Raw genomic sequence first — 14,881 nt, 5'->3', positions numbered from 1 at the left:
AAAAAAAAAAAAAAAAAAAAAAAAAACTGTCAAATCTTGGCAAAGAAATCAACATTTTAAAAAGCCTCTGCGAGGTCCAGAAGGTTGTATCATGTTCAGCTACTGCCCTAAATATTAAACTCTGAGAAATAAGGAAGACCTTAATGTTAGTTGGATTTAAAGGATATTAACTAGATGGATGAATCTCAATTATGTTTTATAAAAGCAGTCAGACAAAAGAAAGTAATACTGTATGATTCCATTCATATAAAATTATGGAAAATGAAAACTAACGTACTATAGTGACAGAAAGCAGATCAGTGGTTGCCTGGGGGCCAGGGAATTAGGTGAGTGGGTTATAAAAGGGTAAGAAGAAATTTTTGGAGGTGATGAAAATGTTATCTTGACTATGATACTTGTTACAAGAGTGTTATGTTAAAACTCATCAAACTGTACACTTTAAAAATGTGCAGTTTATTTTATGTCAATTATACCTCAATAAAGCTTTAAAAGAAGTGGGTTTTTTTGTTTGGTTGGTTTTTGGGCTTTTTTTGGCCGTGCCCTGTGGCTCCCAGAATCTTAGACCAGGGATCAAACCTGTGTTCCCTGCAGTGGAAGCACAGAGTCCTAACCACTGGACCACCAGGGAATTCCCAAAAGAAGTAATGACTGGGAAAAACATTTGTAATTTACATCACTAAGGATTTGTAATTTACATCACTAAGGGTTGATATCCCTAAATATAAAGAAAATCTAAAAATAAAGAAAAACACTAACAGGTAAGAGAAATTAACAGAAAGTTACTGAGGTTTTGAGAGTTTGAAATTTTCCATAATAAAAAATACATATAATTTTCAAAAAAATATTAAAACACTATCCCTCACCCTTGTACAATATACAATACAATTGAAGAGATACAAATATACTTACAAAGCTATCACATGCTTGGAGCACACTGCAATGTATATTTGAGTGGTGATGAATACTGAATGATAAAATTATCAAAGCTGGGGGAGAGGATCAGGCAAGTCATCCTGGAGGAAATGAGTTTGAGCCTAGTCTTGAGGTAATGTGGGTTTGTGTAATTTTTTAATGGCAGACTGGGAGTAGAAAGCAGAAGAGAGTTCATATGAAGAAAAATATATGGACAAAGGCAATGTGATCTAGGAATAAACCTACTAAGGAGACAAAAGACCTGTATGCAGAATATTATAAGACACTGATAGAAGAAATTAAAGATGATACAAATAGATGGAGAGATATACCATGTTCTTGGATTGGACGAATCAACATTGTGAAAATGATTCTACTACCCAAAGCAATCTACAGATTCAATGCAATCCCTATCAAACTACCACCAGCATTTTTCACAGAACTAGAACAAAAAATTTCACAATTTGTATGGAAACACAAAAGACACCAAATAGCCAAAGCAATCTTGAGAAAGAAAAACGGAGCTGGAGGAATCAGGCTCCCTGACTTCAGACTATACTACAAAGCTACAGTAATCAAGACAGTATGGTACTGGCACAAAAACAGAAATATAGATCAACGGAACAGGATAGAAAGCCCAGAGATAAACCCACGCACAAAAAAAAACAAAAATAAAAACCCATGCACATATGGTCACCTTATCTTTGATAAAGGAGGCAAGAATGTACAGTGGAGAAAGGACAGCGTCTTCAATAAGTGGTGCTGGGAAAACTGGAGAGCTACATGTAAAAGAATGAGGTTAGAACACTCCCTAACACCATACACAAAAATAAGCTCAAAATGGATTAAAGACCTAAATGTAAGGCCAGAAACTATCAAACTCTTAGAGGAAAACATAGGCAGAACACTCTATGGCATAAATCACAGCAAGATCCTTTTTGACACACCTCCTAGAGAAATGGAAATAAAAACAAAAATAAACAAATGGGACCTAATGAAACTTAAAAGCTTTTGCACAGTAAAGGAAACCATAAACAAGACCAAAAGACAACCCTCAGAATGGGAGAAAATAGTTGCAAATGAAGCAACTGACAAAGGATTAATCTCCAAAATTTACAAGCAGCTCATGCAGCTCAATAACAAAAAAAACAAACAATCCAATCCAAAAATGGGCAGAAGACCTAAACAGACCAAAGAAGATATACAGATTGCCAACAAACACATGAAAGAATGCTCAACATCATTAATCATTAGAGAAATGCAAATCAAAACTAAAATGAGGGCTTCCTTGGTGGCGCAGTGGTTGAGAGTCCGCCTGCCGATGCAGGGGACGCGGGTTCGTGCCCCGGTTCGGGAAGATCCCACATGCCGCAAAGCGGCTGGGCCTGTGAGCCATGGCCGTTGAGCCTGCGCGTCCGGAGCCTGTGCTCCGCAACAAGAGAGGCCACAACAGTGAGAGGCCCGTGAACCACAAAAAAAAAAAAAAAAAAAACTACAATGAGATATCATCTCACACAGGTCAGAATGGCCATCATCAAAAAATCTAGAAACAATAAATGCTGGAGAGGGTGTGGAGAAAAGGGAACCCTCTTGCACGGCTGGTGGGAATGTGAATTGGTACAGCCACTATGGAGAACAGTATGGAGGTTCCTTAAAAAACTACAAATAGAACTACCATACGACCCCACAATCCCACTACTGGGCATATATCCTGAGAAAACCATAATTCAAAAAGACTCATGTACCAAAATGTTCATTGCGGTTCTATTTACAATAGCCAGGAGATGGAAGCAACCTAAGTGTCCATCATCGGATGAATGGATAAAGAAGATGTGGCACATATATACAATGGAATATTACTCAGCCATAAAAAGAAATGAAATTGAGTTATTTGTAGTGAGGTGGATGGACCTAGAGTCTGTCATACAGAGTGAAGTCAGAAAGAGAAAGACAAATACCATATGCTAACACATATATATGGCATCTAAGAAAAAAAAATGTCATGAAGAACCTTGGGGTAAGACAGGAATAAAGACACAGACCTTCTAGAGAATGGACTTGAGGATATGGGGACGGGGAAGTGTAAGCTGTGACCAAGTGAGACAGTGGCATGGACATATATACACTACCAAACGTAAAATAGATAGCTAGTGGGAAGCAGCTGCATAGCACAGGGAAATAAGCTCGGTGTTTTGTGACCACCTAGAGGTGTGGGATAGGAAGGGTTGGAGGGAGGGAGACGCAAGAGGGAAGAGATATGGGAACATATGTATATGTATAACTGATCCACTTTGTCATAAAGTAGAAACTAACACACCATTGTAAAGCAATTATACTCCAATAAAGATGTTTAAAAAAAAAAGAAAAATAGCTTTCTTGTTTAAAAAAAAACTCTGAGAAAGGCAATGTGGTGGTGGAAAATGAAGATAGCTTCTGAAAAGGACTCGGTTCACCATTTCTAATACAACCATGGAAATCTCTTGTCACAGAAAGGTTATATGATGCAGCATAAAGAACACACAGGAAAGGAAATGAGATCCAGTTCAGTGTATGAGGGTTTGGAATGGATCAAAATCATTTAAGTTATTTATGTACCACATTCAATCTTTGCTATGTCTATGCTCTACCTATATTAGTATTTTTCTTTAAACAGACTTGTGTTTTTACCTAGATTCATTCTAAGTAATAAGATCCATGAAATGAAATATTACAATTTTTTCTAAAACACTAAAATAAACACATCTTTCATGCCTTTAGCAGCATATTTATTCTTAAAGTTATATTCAAATTTAATTCTTTCACTTACTCCATATGCTCATTTTTCTCCCCACCAATAACTCTTAGTTTTTAAGGTTCCTATTCCCCTCTCACTGATAAGGCGCATCTCCCTTGAAAGTCGAGGAATGGAGGGCTACTAAAAGACTGTCAGATTGAGCCAGGTTCCTTACCTGTTCATCTCTCTCAATTTTTAGCATCGTTTTAAAGAATTTCCTACATTTGGAAATATTCTACACCAAATAAAAAAGCAATCCAACACATAAAACTTAGAAGCAACAAGTAACTTTCAATTAATTTTGAAAAATCCACGAAGACAAAAGAAATAGAACCTAAGAAGCATTAGTAGCTACTGAGAAAATAGAGCAGCCTACTTCAGAGAAAACATAACATGTTTAAACGTGTGTTTAAAGTAGAGAGACAGTGTAGTGTGATGACAAGAAAAACGGTTTTAAGGTCACAGAGACCTTACTTTGAATTCCACATTTACCACTTAAATAAACTACTTAAATTTCTTGGCACTTCGCTTTCCTCATCTCTAAAATGGTGATAATGGTTACCTGTCCTGGTTGTTGTGAGGATTAAATAAGACAATATTTGTAAAGCAGCTGGCATACAGTCGGTGTTCAACAATTATTACTATAGTACTGATGACATTTTTAATGTAAAACTGTTTCCTCTTTCAACCTGGCAAAATCAAGAGTTGCTAGTCTTTAAACTTACCAGCTTATCATCAATTATGTAACCTATGCTGTATGTCCAAATTCAGTCGGAAATTTGAAAACCTTTTGAATATTTTACAATATGCTAAAATTACACTCAAGTTTTTATAATCCTAAATTAATTGTTGCTTTGAGTACAGAATATAAAAATATTAAGCAATATGTATGTATATATATTTTGGAGAAATTTTATCTTTATCAATTTAAACCAGTTCTACTCTGGTATATTTCCTTTTTTTTTTTTTTTTTTTTTTGTGGCCACTACACTGCATGTGGGATCTTAGTTCCCTGACCAGGGATGGAAACTGTGCCCCTTGCATTGGAAGTGTGAAGTCTTAACCAGTGGACTGCCAGGGAAGTCCCTGGTATATTTCCTGTGGGGCAAAGCATGGAGTCTTTTTTGTTTTTTTTAAATAAATAAAATAACTAAATTTATTTTTTAAAAAAAGAATACAAACATATTTTTATTTTCTCCCATTCTTTAAAAAAACAAAACAAAAACCTCTTGTCTTCCACTGGACAAATTGGGAACAACCTGAACATTGAAAATAATCATTATCCTAACTAATTGTAATACCAAACATAAATAAAAACCTTAAGCCCATAATGATACTCAAAAACAAGGAAGAATTAAAACAAAACAAAAAACCTCCTTGGTCACTACTGTGGCACCTACTCCATAACTACTTACTCTGAAAATACAGGAAAATAATTAAGGTTTATCCAGCCTGATTAAGATGAACTTCAGCTCAAAACCATGGAGTGTTAATCACTGGGCCGCCAGGGAAATCCCTGGTATATTTTCTACGCGGAAAAAGTAGCTGAGTACACAGAGAGTCAGTATGTTAAGCAAGAAAAATCTGGGGAGTGAGAGATTCTAAAAAAATCAGTGATAAATTGTGAATCACTATATTGTACACCTGTCGCTTATGTAATATTGTACATCAACTATACTTCAACCAAAAAACCCTAAATAAAAAATTGGTGACAACAGTATTGAAATGGGGAACAAAAGTGTTGTCACTTTCATTATCTGTGCATAACACGAATATGACAAAGAAGGGTTAACGATCTAAACAAAGTTTTACGATGTATAGAACTGAAGGCAATCAGTCTCAAATTTGTATTGTATTAAGGTCTTAGATAGAGTTAAAAAAAACATGGTGAAAAGAATTGGGAAGATATTTCGGGAGATGTTAGTCTTTCTGACAATGATGGAATATGGGGGGCGGGGCAGGAGGCAGAAAAACATGCCTCATGAAGCCGAGTTTAAGGATAAACTTTTGACCCTGAGATTTTAAAACATGCAGATCTGGATTTCTGTTTGTTGTGTTGCTAAAAACAAAACAAAACAAAACAAAACAAAAAACCCATGTGAATAGTTAAAAAGCTTTTAAATCTTTACTATAGAAAAGATTTTTTTATCGATACCAAGAAGCTCTTCAGTTGTCTATTTCAACTTATTTTAATATTAGTAAATAAAAAGGTAGCCATATCACCTTCCTTAGGACATAAGCTTTCACGGGTAACAAGCAGAACTAATGTTTACGTAACAGTTTAACACCTTGAGGGTTCTTAATAAAATTTAAACTCCATTTAATGTGAAATCTCTCTCCATAGTATGCACTCATGTCATTTGGATTACTAAGAGTTAAGGTTTGGAGATGCTGTTTAATACCAATATAAAGTTCCCTTCTTTTCTGTTATAGGTTCGTCTCTGAAAATTTCCTTATAAATCTTTCAATCTGCTATCTGTATTACGTGAAGGCAAGTCCAGCAGTTAAAATCTGCCCAATCCATAGACACTATAAGATCTGATGAGGGAATTCCCTGGTGGTCTAGTGGTTAGGACTCAGCGCTTTCACTGCGGAGGCGCAGGTTCAACCCCTGGTCAGGGGACTACAATCCCACAAGCCACACCGTGTAGTCAAAAAAAACAAAACAAAACAAAACAAAACAAAAACTGATGAGTGAGGGAGAAGATCTGGAGCAATTATTACACAGAAATATTTAAGCTCAATAAATATTTACATAAATGAATGAATGTAACATTTATACCTGATTAAGTAAACGCAATAAACAGTAAAACTCTTGCATTATTCCTGTTAAAAAAAAAATCACAGATTTCATAATGTTTACATCAAACCCTATGACCCATGCACATTAAGAGATAAAGCAACTTTCTCTTATTTTTCAAAAGCAAAGGCTTGGCATCATGGTGAGATGGGAAGCACATAAAATTTAGTAATTTTGAACACAGGCTCTGCTACTACTCACCATGTAGTTTTAGGCAAGTTGCTGTCAACAGCCTCAGTTTCGTTATCTCTAAAAAGGTAATAACAGGAACTTCCCTGGTGGCGCAGTGGTTAAGACTCCCCAGATCCCAATGCAGAGGGTCTGGGTTCAATCCCTGGTCAGGGAACTAGATTCCACATGCATGCTGCAACTAAGAGCCAGCGAGACACAACTACAGAGCCCTCATGATGCCACTTAGAGCCGGCACAACCAAATAAATAAAATAAATATTAAAAAAATAAATAAAACCACCACAACAGGGATTTTTTTTTAAAAAAAGGCAATAACACCCACTATCCCACAGAATGGGGAGAGGATAAAATTGATTAACACTTCACTTAGTAGCCTCATCCCTTAGCTCTCTTTACCACATGACCAATGTGCTAACTACTTTAAACTTCTGTTTCCCACATGCTCTACACCTTCCTCTTATTCCTTCTAATTGTTCCTACTGCTTGCAATTTCCTTGTCTAGACCTCCCTTCAAGAATCAGTTGTGTCCCATCCTCTGAGATACCTGTCCAGGGTCCCCTCTGGACAATATTATAATCCTCTCCAGAATTTGTGATCCAAAGCGGTTTCTTTTTGTTTTTATTAAACCATTAATCACAGTATAATAAGTAAACAGTAGCTCTTATTTTCAAGTGTTGTGTCACACACGTGTTAAGTGCTTTATGTTCATTTTCCCATTAATTCACAACAACCCAGTGAAGTAAGTAGTACTGTTATTCCCTTTATCAATGAGTAAAGTAAGGCTTAGAAAAGTTAAATAACTTGCCCAAAGTCACTCAAGTAATAATTAATACAAATTATCACTTCTCCTAATTAGAAATAATTAGTAGGACTGGGATTCAAAGCCAGGTGCATTGCTCCAAAGCCATTCTGCTGCTTTTTGTGGGGAACTTATACTTCCTTTGCCTTTGTAGCCGTAGGAAAAAAGTACACGTGGCATGAACATGCGTTTAGTGAATAAAAAAAGGAAAAGAACAAGTCTGTACACTGAATTGCCTATTATGTGTAATTCACCTGGACGTGGAGGTACAAAATTATCCAACAAGATCTCTACTCTCAAGGAGCCTACAGTCAGTCTATCTGGGAGAGAGACTAGTGAACAGGTGATTGCAATACAGTGTGGTACATGCTATTTCTATGGACAGGCTTCAGAGAAAACATAGGAGAGGGCACCTAAACTGGACAGGGAGGAGGAATATAGTCAAGAAAGATGTTAGGTTAAGTCTGAATTTCTGCTATTCCCTTCAAAACCAAAATTAAGTAGGATTTTACTAGATTAGCATTCTAGTAGCAGGCATGGCAGGGATGAATGTACTTTTTTAAAAAACTGAAGTATAGTTGACTTACAATATTATATTAGTTTCAGGTGTACAACATAGTGATTTGATATTTTATACATTACAAAAGGATCACCACAAAGTACATCTTTTTAAAATTAGTTTAGATTATGTCTACATTTTTTTTTTTTTTTTTTTTTTTTTTTTTGGTACGTGGGCCTCTCACTGTTGTGGCCTCTCCCGTTGCGGGGCACAGGCTCTGGACGCGCAGGCTCAGCGGCCATGGCTCACGGGCCCAGCCGCTCCGCGGTATGTGGGATCTTCCCGGACCGGGGCACGAACCCGTATCCCCTGCATCGGCAGGCGGATTCTCAACCACTGCGCCACCAGGGAAGCCCTATGTCTACATTTATATTTCTATTTTATCTCAAATTACCTGTCTAGTTCAAATAAATCTCATCTTCTAAAAAACACATTTTAAAGGATGATCTGCTTTCTAAATATGTTCAAATTATATGACGGTACATCATATTTTTCTCTCCTCACAAAGAAGGAGAAACAATTTTAAAAAGTGACTGGTTCCATAACTGGCTAGTATGAGAAGTGCTTGCAACAAAACCACAATCCATTTAGGATTTTAACTCAGAAGAACAAGTGGTTACAACTTACTACATCTCAAGCAACTGCTCCAAAACCACTATCTATCCTCAAGAACATTTTACTCCTAAGCAAAAACCAAACCAAACCAAACCACAAACAAAAAAACACATACAAAAAAATCTTTGAGGTTTTCTCCATATGCGTTTCCTTCCTCCCCCCCCCACCCCGTCTAATTTAATCCTACAATAAAGATATACAATTTAGATAATGGATTCCCATCAGTTGTTCATTTACCAAACAATAGTTCATTCAAGTGGATACTTTCTGGGCTGTCATGGAAAACACCAAAATAAAAAGCCTTATTAAATTCGAGTTAGATTATATCTGTCACTTCTTCCTTGTCCAAAACAATTACTATGGAAGAAAATAAATTAAGCCTAGCACTGTCACTTATTACAATGTTGGTTGCTAAAATTTTTTTTACCAGTTTTCTAGGTGGTTACTAATAGATTAAATGATTTCAACACTGTTCTAATGTGAATAAAGCAGATTTCCCCAAACATTATGGGACCAGTAAGGATGAAATAATAAAATTAAGTAGAGGTGATAAGGAATGCACTTGTTTGCATTTTGTGGGATTAATGAGACAACAGCAAAAACAAAAGCTTAATGGGATTAAAATCTAAGGGCAGCAAACACAAACAATAAAGAAATTGCAGCTTCCAACACACAATCACAAAAGAGAACTTAACTTCTTTAACCTAGAGTTTGCAGAGAATCGGGTTTAAGTACAAAGTAGGTTAACCTTCTTTTCTTTTTTTTTAATTGAAGTATAGTTGATTTACAAATATTTTCATCTGTACAGCACGATTCAGTTTATATGTATATATATATATATATATATATACACACACACACACACACACACACACACTTTTATATGTATTCTTTTTCAGATTCTTTTCCCTTATAGGTTATTACAAAATATTGAGTATAATTCTCTGTGCTACACCGTAGGTCCTTATTGAGGTTAACCTTACTTTCAACTTATCACCCTATTTATTTAGCAAAATGAAAAATAACCTGGTGGAAAATAAAAATAACCTGGTGGACAAAGAGTTTCCATAAAACCTTTCTTATCTTCCCCTAGTAAATTCTCTCACTAGAAGGAAAAGATAAACAAATAGAACTTTTCTTGATAAGCCTTATCTTTAAATTAGAGATTTTTTAAAATTCATGAATTCTTACTAGGACAAGAGAGGGTCAACAGCAGTTTACAGCAAAGAACTGCGATGTGTTACTTGTTATAGGGGACAGTTAGAATCATGGAATCCAAAGGAATTGTAAGAGATTTTTATTCCCTTATAACCTTTACTCACGCACTAGAAGAGTTTTTGACAATTATGAAAGTTACAGACTTAAAATATAAAGGGCTTCAAACTATGGCTGTATTTAACACCATAATGTTAACTCAGATTTTAATGGCATGTTAAAAATTCAAAACCACAATTCCCCCCAGTAAATGTAACTATTACCATTTAGAGAAAGTAATAGGGATAATCACATTCGTCAAATTTATTAAACCTGAAGCTATGCTAGTCACCATAACGACCTACTGTACTTTTGTTTTTTCATTAAAGAATTCTCAGAACATTCACTATTGAATTACTGTTTAACTGGTAAACTGAGGCAAAATACTGGATAACTTGCAAAGTCACAAGTGCAAAGTCCACTGTACAAAACTACTGAACTAGGCTCCCTGTTTATGTACTCTTCCAGATATAATTTAAACTGTCTGAGCAAAAGATGAATTCTAAATTCCGCATAAATTGCCTCTAACTGTGCCTTTCTTTTTGCTTGAAAACGCTTTTCATACATTGCCACCGATTCAGTTTCACCTGTAGGTAATGAACACAGAACTCATTGTGGGGAAAAACAAACCAGAATGTGAAAAAAGTAAGATAAGTTATCAGATATACAAGGGAGTGAAACAGTTGATTGAAAAGTACTTTAACCACAATACCTTTTCTCCATTCTTAAGAGAGGCATTTTGAATATTTTAGTTACTATTTCTTTCACGAAAACCCCCAGTTTCCCAGTGCTCCCACACTGAGTACTCACCTGATTCATCTGAATGCTGAATCCGGGCTTTTATTTCTGGTAAGCTGGGCTCTCCCTCTTGGGAGACCGATGCTGCTGCCCCCTCCTCTGTATCCTCTACTTTAGTCACAGTGAAGTGTGGCATTGCTGTAGTTAGGAACCTGTGCTCTCCCTGTATTTAAGCTTCCTTCCAGTCTACCTTCTCTGCCTACCTCTTCCTTGCTGTGCCCTTTCCGACTCTGATCACTGCCCACAGGAGACCTAGTCTGGGAATCGGGAAGTACTTTCAGCTCACGTGACCTACAGCCCCAAGGGAGTGGAACCTAGAAGACACGCCTCCCACAGTGTTTACCATTCACTTAAAAGGATTAAGCACTCCACCTCTTGCTTATTGTTATTAAACTCTAAGAATCCCAAGAGCTGTTTAGGCTGCTTTCCCAGAGCTGCCAATGGCTGGAGAGTGGGCAGAATGCATGGAACTGCTCTCATTATCTCACAGGAGAAAGATTACCGAACAGTTCATTTTGTAAACTTTTCTTTTTAAAGAAAGACTTGCACTTACATTAATTTAGAAAATCAAACTATTTGTAAGCTTCTGTTGTTGCTTTATTTCAAAGCATACTGAAACTACTCATACAAATCAATAAAAGTTTTTTCTTATCTTTCAGATAAGAACATTCACTTGGCAAGTATTTAATGAACATATATTTTATACAAGATATAGTTCTAGATACTATAGTGTATACAAGGACATCAAAGAAGAGACATTAACTCTCCCGAAAGTCCAAGTTGTTTAAAGAGCAAAATATTATTAAAGGGAAGAGTTCAGAATTTTTTGTATTGTACAGAGTTTAAACATTGTGTTTTAAAGAAAAAAAATCCAAGAAAATCCCTGATTAAGAGGTGTACAGTTCCTTCAGCACACACTTAAAATAACATACTTAACTTTATCAGATAACTGTGTTCTCAGTTGATGACTTTAACTACAGAGTATGAGGCCCTATCTCTGCACCTAGACAAGGGAGTTCAGTAACTTGAGCTCTGTGCTATTTTCCATGTTAATGATGTAATAGGAGGGCTTTGTTGTTAGTAACACCTGACAAACAAGACTGCACTAAATTTAAAGAAGAATGATAGTTTATAATCCCCATTTATTCCAATATATACAACTTCTAAAAGAGAATGAAGCCAATAGTTGCTAAAGACCTACTCTGTGCTCTGCATTGCACTAGAAACTTTCTGTTATGATCTCATTTAATCATCACAGCAACAGAAACATTAGGCTAGGAACTTGCCCAGAGTCACAGAGCTTGTAAATGGTGAAGCCCCACTTAAAAACCTCTAATACTCTTGTTGGTAGGCAGCATAGAAGTTTCATAGAAAGAAAACTCATATACACTTACCTAATTTTATTTCATGGCTCCTGTGTAACACTGGTTTGTAATCTTGGCTGCACCACTGGTATCACCTGGGGAGGTTTTAGAATAACTAATACCTGGGTCCCATCCCAGCTATTCTGATATAATTCCTCTGGAGTAGAACCTGGGCAATAGGACTTTTAAAAGTTCCCCCAGGTAGTTCTAACAGGCAGCCAAAGTTGAGAACTATCAATACTACAAGAGAAAGAGAAACGTTTGTCACTTGAGAAGCCTTTGAAACTGCTTTTTATCTCTGATAGAAACTAAGTCAGGTGTGGTAGTGCCCTTGGTGATTTTTCCATATTTACAACTCAGGTAGCTACTCTGCTGATTTACTCAAAGGAACTACCAAATTGTCAGAGTTCAACATTATATTCTAGGTTCCAAATTTATTAATACTTTAGTGCCATTGGATATTTCAAATGGGATCTTACTTTTCATATTTATTAAGAGAGTTGAACTGTGGCTAATCTTTTATAGTCAGTGGACAGAAATAATTACTTGTGTTTATAAATCTATGTACAGCTTGTACACATAAAGCCTATGTACAAATGTTATCCTGTCACCTCTCCCCTCTAAAAAAAAACCCCCAAACTAAACAAGTAGGAATGTAACAAATTCCTGTTAAAACGATGAGTAATTTATTTACCAACTTGAGAGAGAGCTAACTTACCAATAGTTCTCTCCTAGACTGGACTGTAGATAACAGTGCAGGGGCATAAAAAATTCAAGGCAAGGTTAAAGTAGTATAGGAAACGTTGAGGGGGAAAGTGGCAAAGAAGAGATGTGTAAGTGCTATATAGGAACAGTGGTTAGACAGAGAAGGTGGGATGTAAGAAACAGCTATTTAAAGTACAACAAACTACCACAATGAGGTATACCATTCCACAGCCACCATGATGGCTAAAACTGGTAAGACTAACAATTTTGGTAAGAATGTGGGATGAAAGGAACTTTCATACATTGTTACTGGAGTGTAAATTGGTTCACCCACTTTGGAAAGGGGTCTGGTACCTTCCCCTATAATCCAACAATTGCACTCCTCAGTATTTACCCCCCTGAATAAAAATAGTATAAGAATGTTCATAGCAGTTTATTAACAATAGGCCAAAACTGGAAACCAAGGTGTATATCCACAGGAGAATGGATAAATAAATTCTGATATATTCATACAAAGGATTACTATTCAGCTATAAAAAGGAATGAACCAGTGTGATACCTACAATATAGGTGAATCTCAGAAACATTATGCTAGGTGAAAGAAGAGTACATAAACAAAAGTTTTTGTTTTTGTTTTTTTTGTTAAGAATACTTAAACAAAAGAGTACATAATATATGGAGCCACTAATAGGAGGCTTTAGAGCTGGCAAAAGTAATATGGTGCAAAAAAAAACAGGACAATGGTTGCCTCTGGGGGAATGGAAGTGGAGATGGGGCATGAGAGAACTTCGCAGAGTGATGTTAATATTCCACATCTTGATAGAGTATAAAGTTACACAGGTATATGCATTTGTCAAAATTCAGTCAATCTTCACTTAAAATTTGTGTATTTCATGGTATGAAAAGTTAACTCAAAAGAAAAAAAGCTGCAAACAGATACTGAATTCTAACTAACAATATGATTTTGAAGTATTTGGGAAAAATGAGCTGATATCTGCAATGTGAACCGTGAAACCTTGAAATGCATATACTAAGATAAATGGATAGACATATGACAGGAAAAGTATAATAAAATACTAATGATAGATTCTGGGTGGTGAGTACACAAGCGTTCACTCTAAGTCTTTCAATTTTCTGTATTTTTGAAATTTTTCATAATAAAATGTTGAAAACATACAATAAACTGACACCATTATGAAAATGAATAGGCAAGTCAAAGACTGGGAGAAAATATTCATAAAACATATGCTTGACAAAGGACTTGTATTTCAAGTATACAAAAATCCCCTAGGGCTTCCCTGGTGGCGCAGTGGTTGAGAGTCCGCCTGCCGCTGCGGATGCAGGGGACACGGGTTCGTGCCCTGGGAGGATCCCACATGCGGCGGAGTGGCTGGGCACGTAAGCCATGGCCACTGAGCCTGTGCGGCCAGAGCCTGTGCTCCGCAACGGGAGAGGCCACAACAGTGAGAGGCCCACGTACCGCAAAAAAAAACAAAAAAAAAAACAAAAACAAACAAAACAAAAAAATCCCCTACAACTTAATAATAAAAAGACAACGCAACAGAAAATGAGCAAGGGCTTCCCTGGTGGCACAGAGGTTAAGAATCTGCCTGCCAATGCAGGGGACACAGGTTTGAGCCCTGGTTCAGGAAGATCCCACATGCTGCGGAGCAACTAAGCCCGTGAACCACAACTACTGAGCCTGCGATCTAGAGCCCATGGGCCACAACTACTGAGCCCACGTGCCACAACTACTGAAGCCCGTGCACCTAGAGCCCGTGCTCCACAACAAGAAAAGCCAGCACAATGAGAAGCCTGCACACTGCAACAAAGAGTAGCCCCCGCTCGCCACAACTACAGAAAGCCTGTGCGTAGCAACAAAGACCCAATGCGGCCAAAAATAAATAAATAAAATAAATTTTTAAAAAAGAAAATGAACAAAAGATTCAAACAGACAATTCACAAAGGAAGCTATACACATGGCTAATAGCATTTGAAAAACTGCTCAGTGGCCATCAAGGAAATGCAAATTAAAATCACAATTAAAACTGTTGGCAACAGGCTTCCCTGGTGGTGCAGTGGTTAAGAATCTGCCTGCCAATGCAGGGGAC

The 14,881-nt window shown here is 36.7% G+C and overlaps 1 protein-coding gene across 4 annotated transcripts in view; it reads right to left on the bottom strand.

The window, feature by feature from the left end:
* Positions 1 to 14,881, bottom strand: part of SLC12A6 (solute carrier family 12 member 6) — a 92,080-nt gene that overhangs the window by 62,053 nt on the left and 15,146 nt on the right. Inside the window, exon 1 of one of the 4 annotated variants that reach the window (XM_059058615.2) lies at positions 10,714 to 10,944. The exons of the other annotated variants lie outside the window; for them this stretch is intronic. Within the exon in view, the coding sequence (XP_058914598.1) occupies positions 10,714 to 10,837 (124 nt within the window). The 5' untranslated portion in view covers positions 10,838 to 10,944. Of the gene's footprint in view, positions 1 to 10,713; positions 10,945 to 14,881 lie in introns of those variants that run through there. 4 annotated transcript variants of the gene reach the window in all.

This window comes from Kogia breviceps, chromosome 3, assembly GCF_026419965.1.
Source record: "Kogia breviceps isolate mKogBre1 chromosome 3, mKogBre1 haplotype 1, whole genome shotgun sequence".
NCBI lineage: Eukaryota > Metazoa > Chordata > Mammalia > Artiodactyla > Physeteridae > Kogia > Kogia breviceps.
Note: the sequence above shows the minus strand (reverse complement) of the source record. Positions and strands in the feature narration are given on the sequence as shown.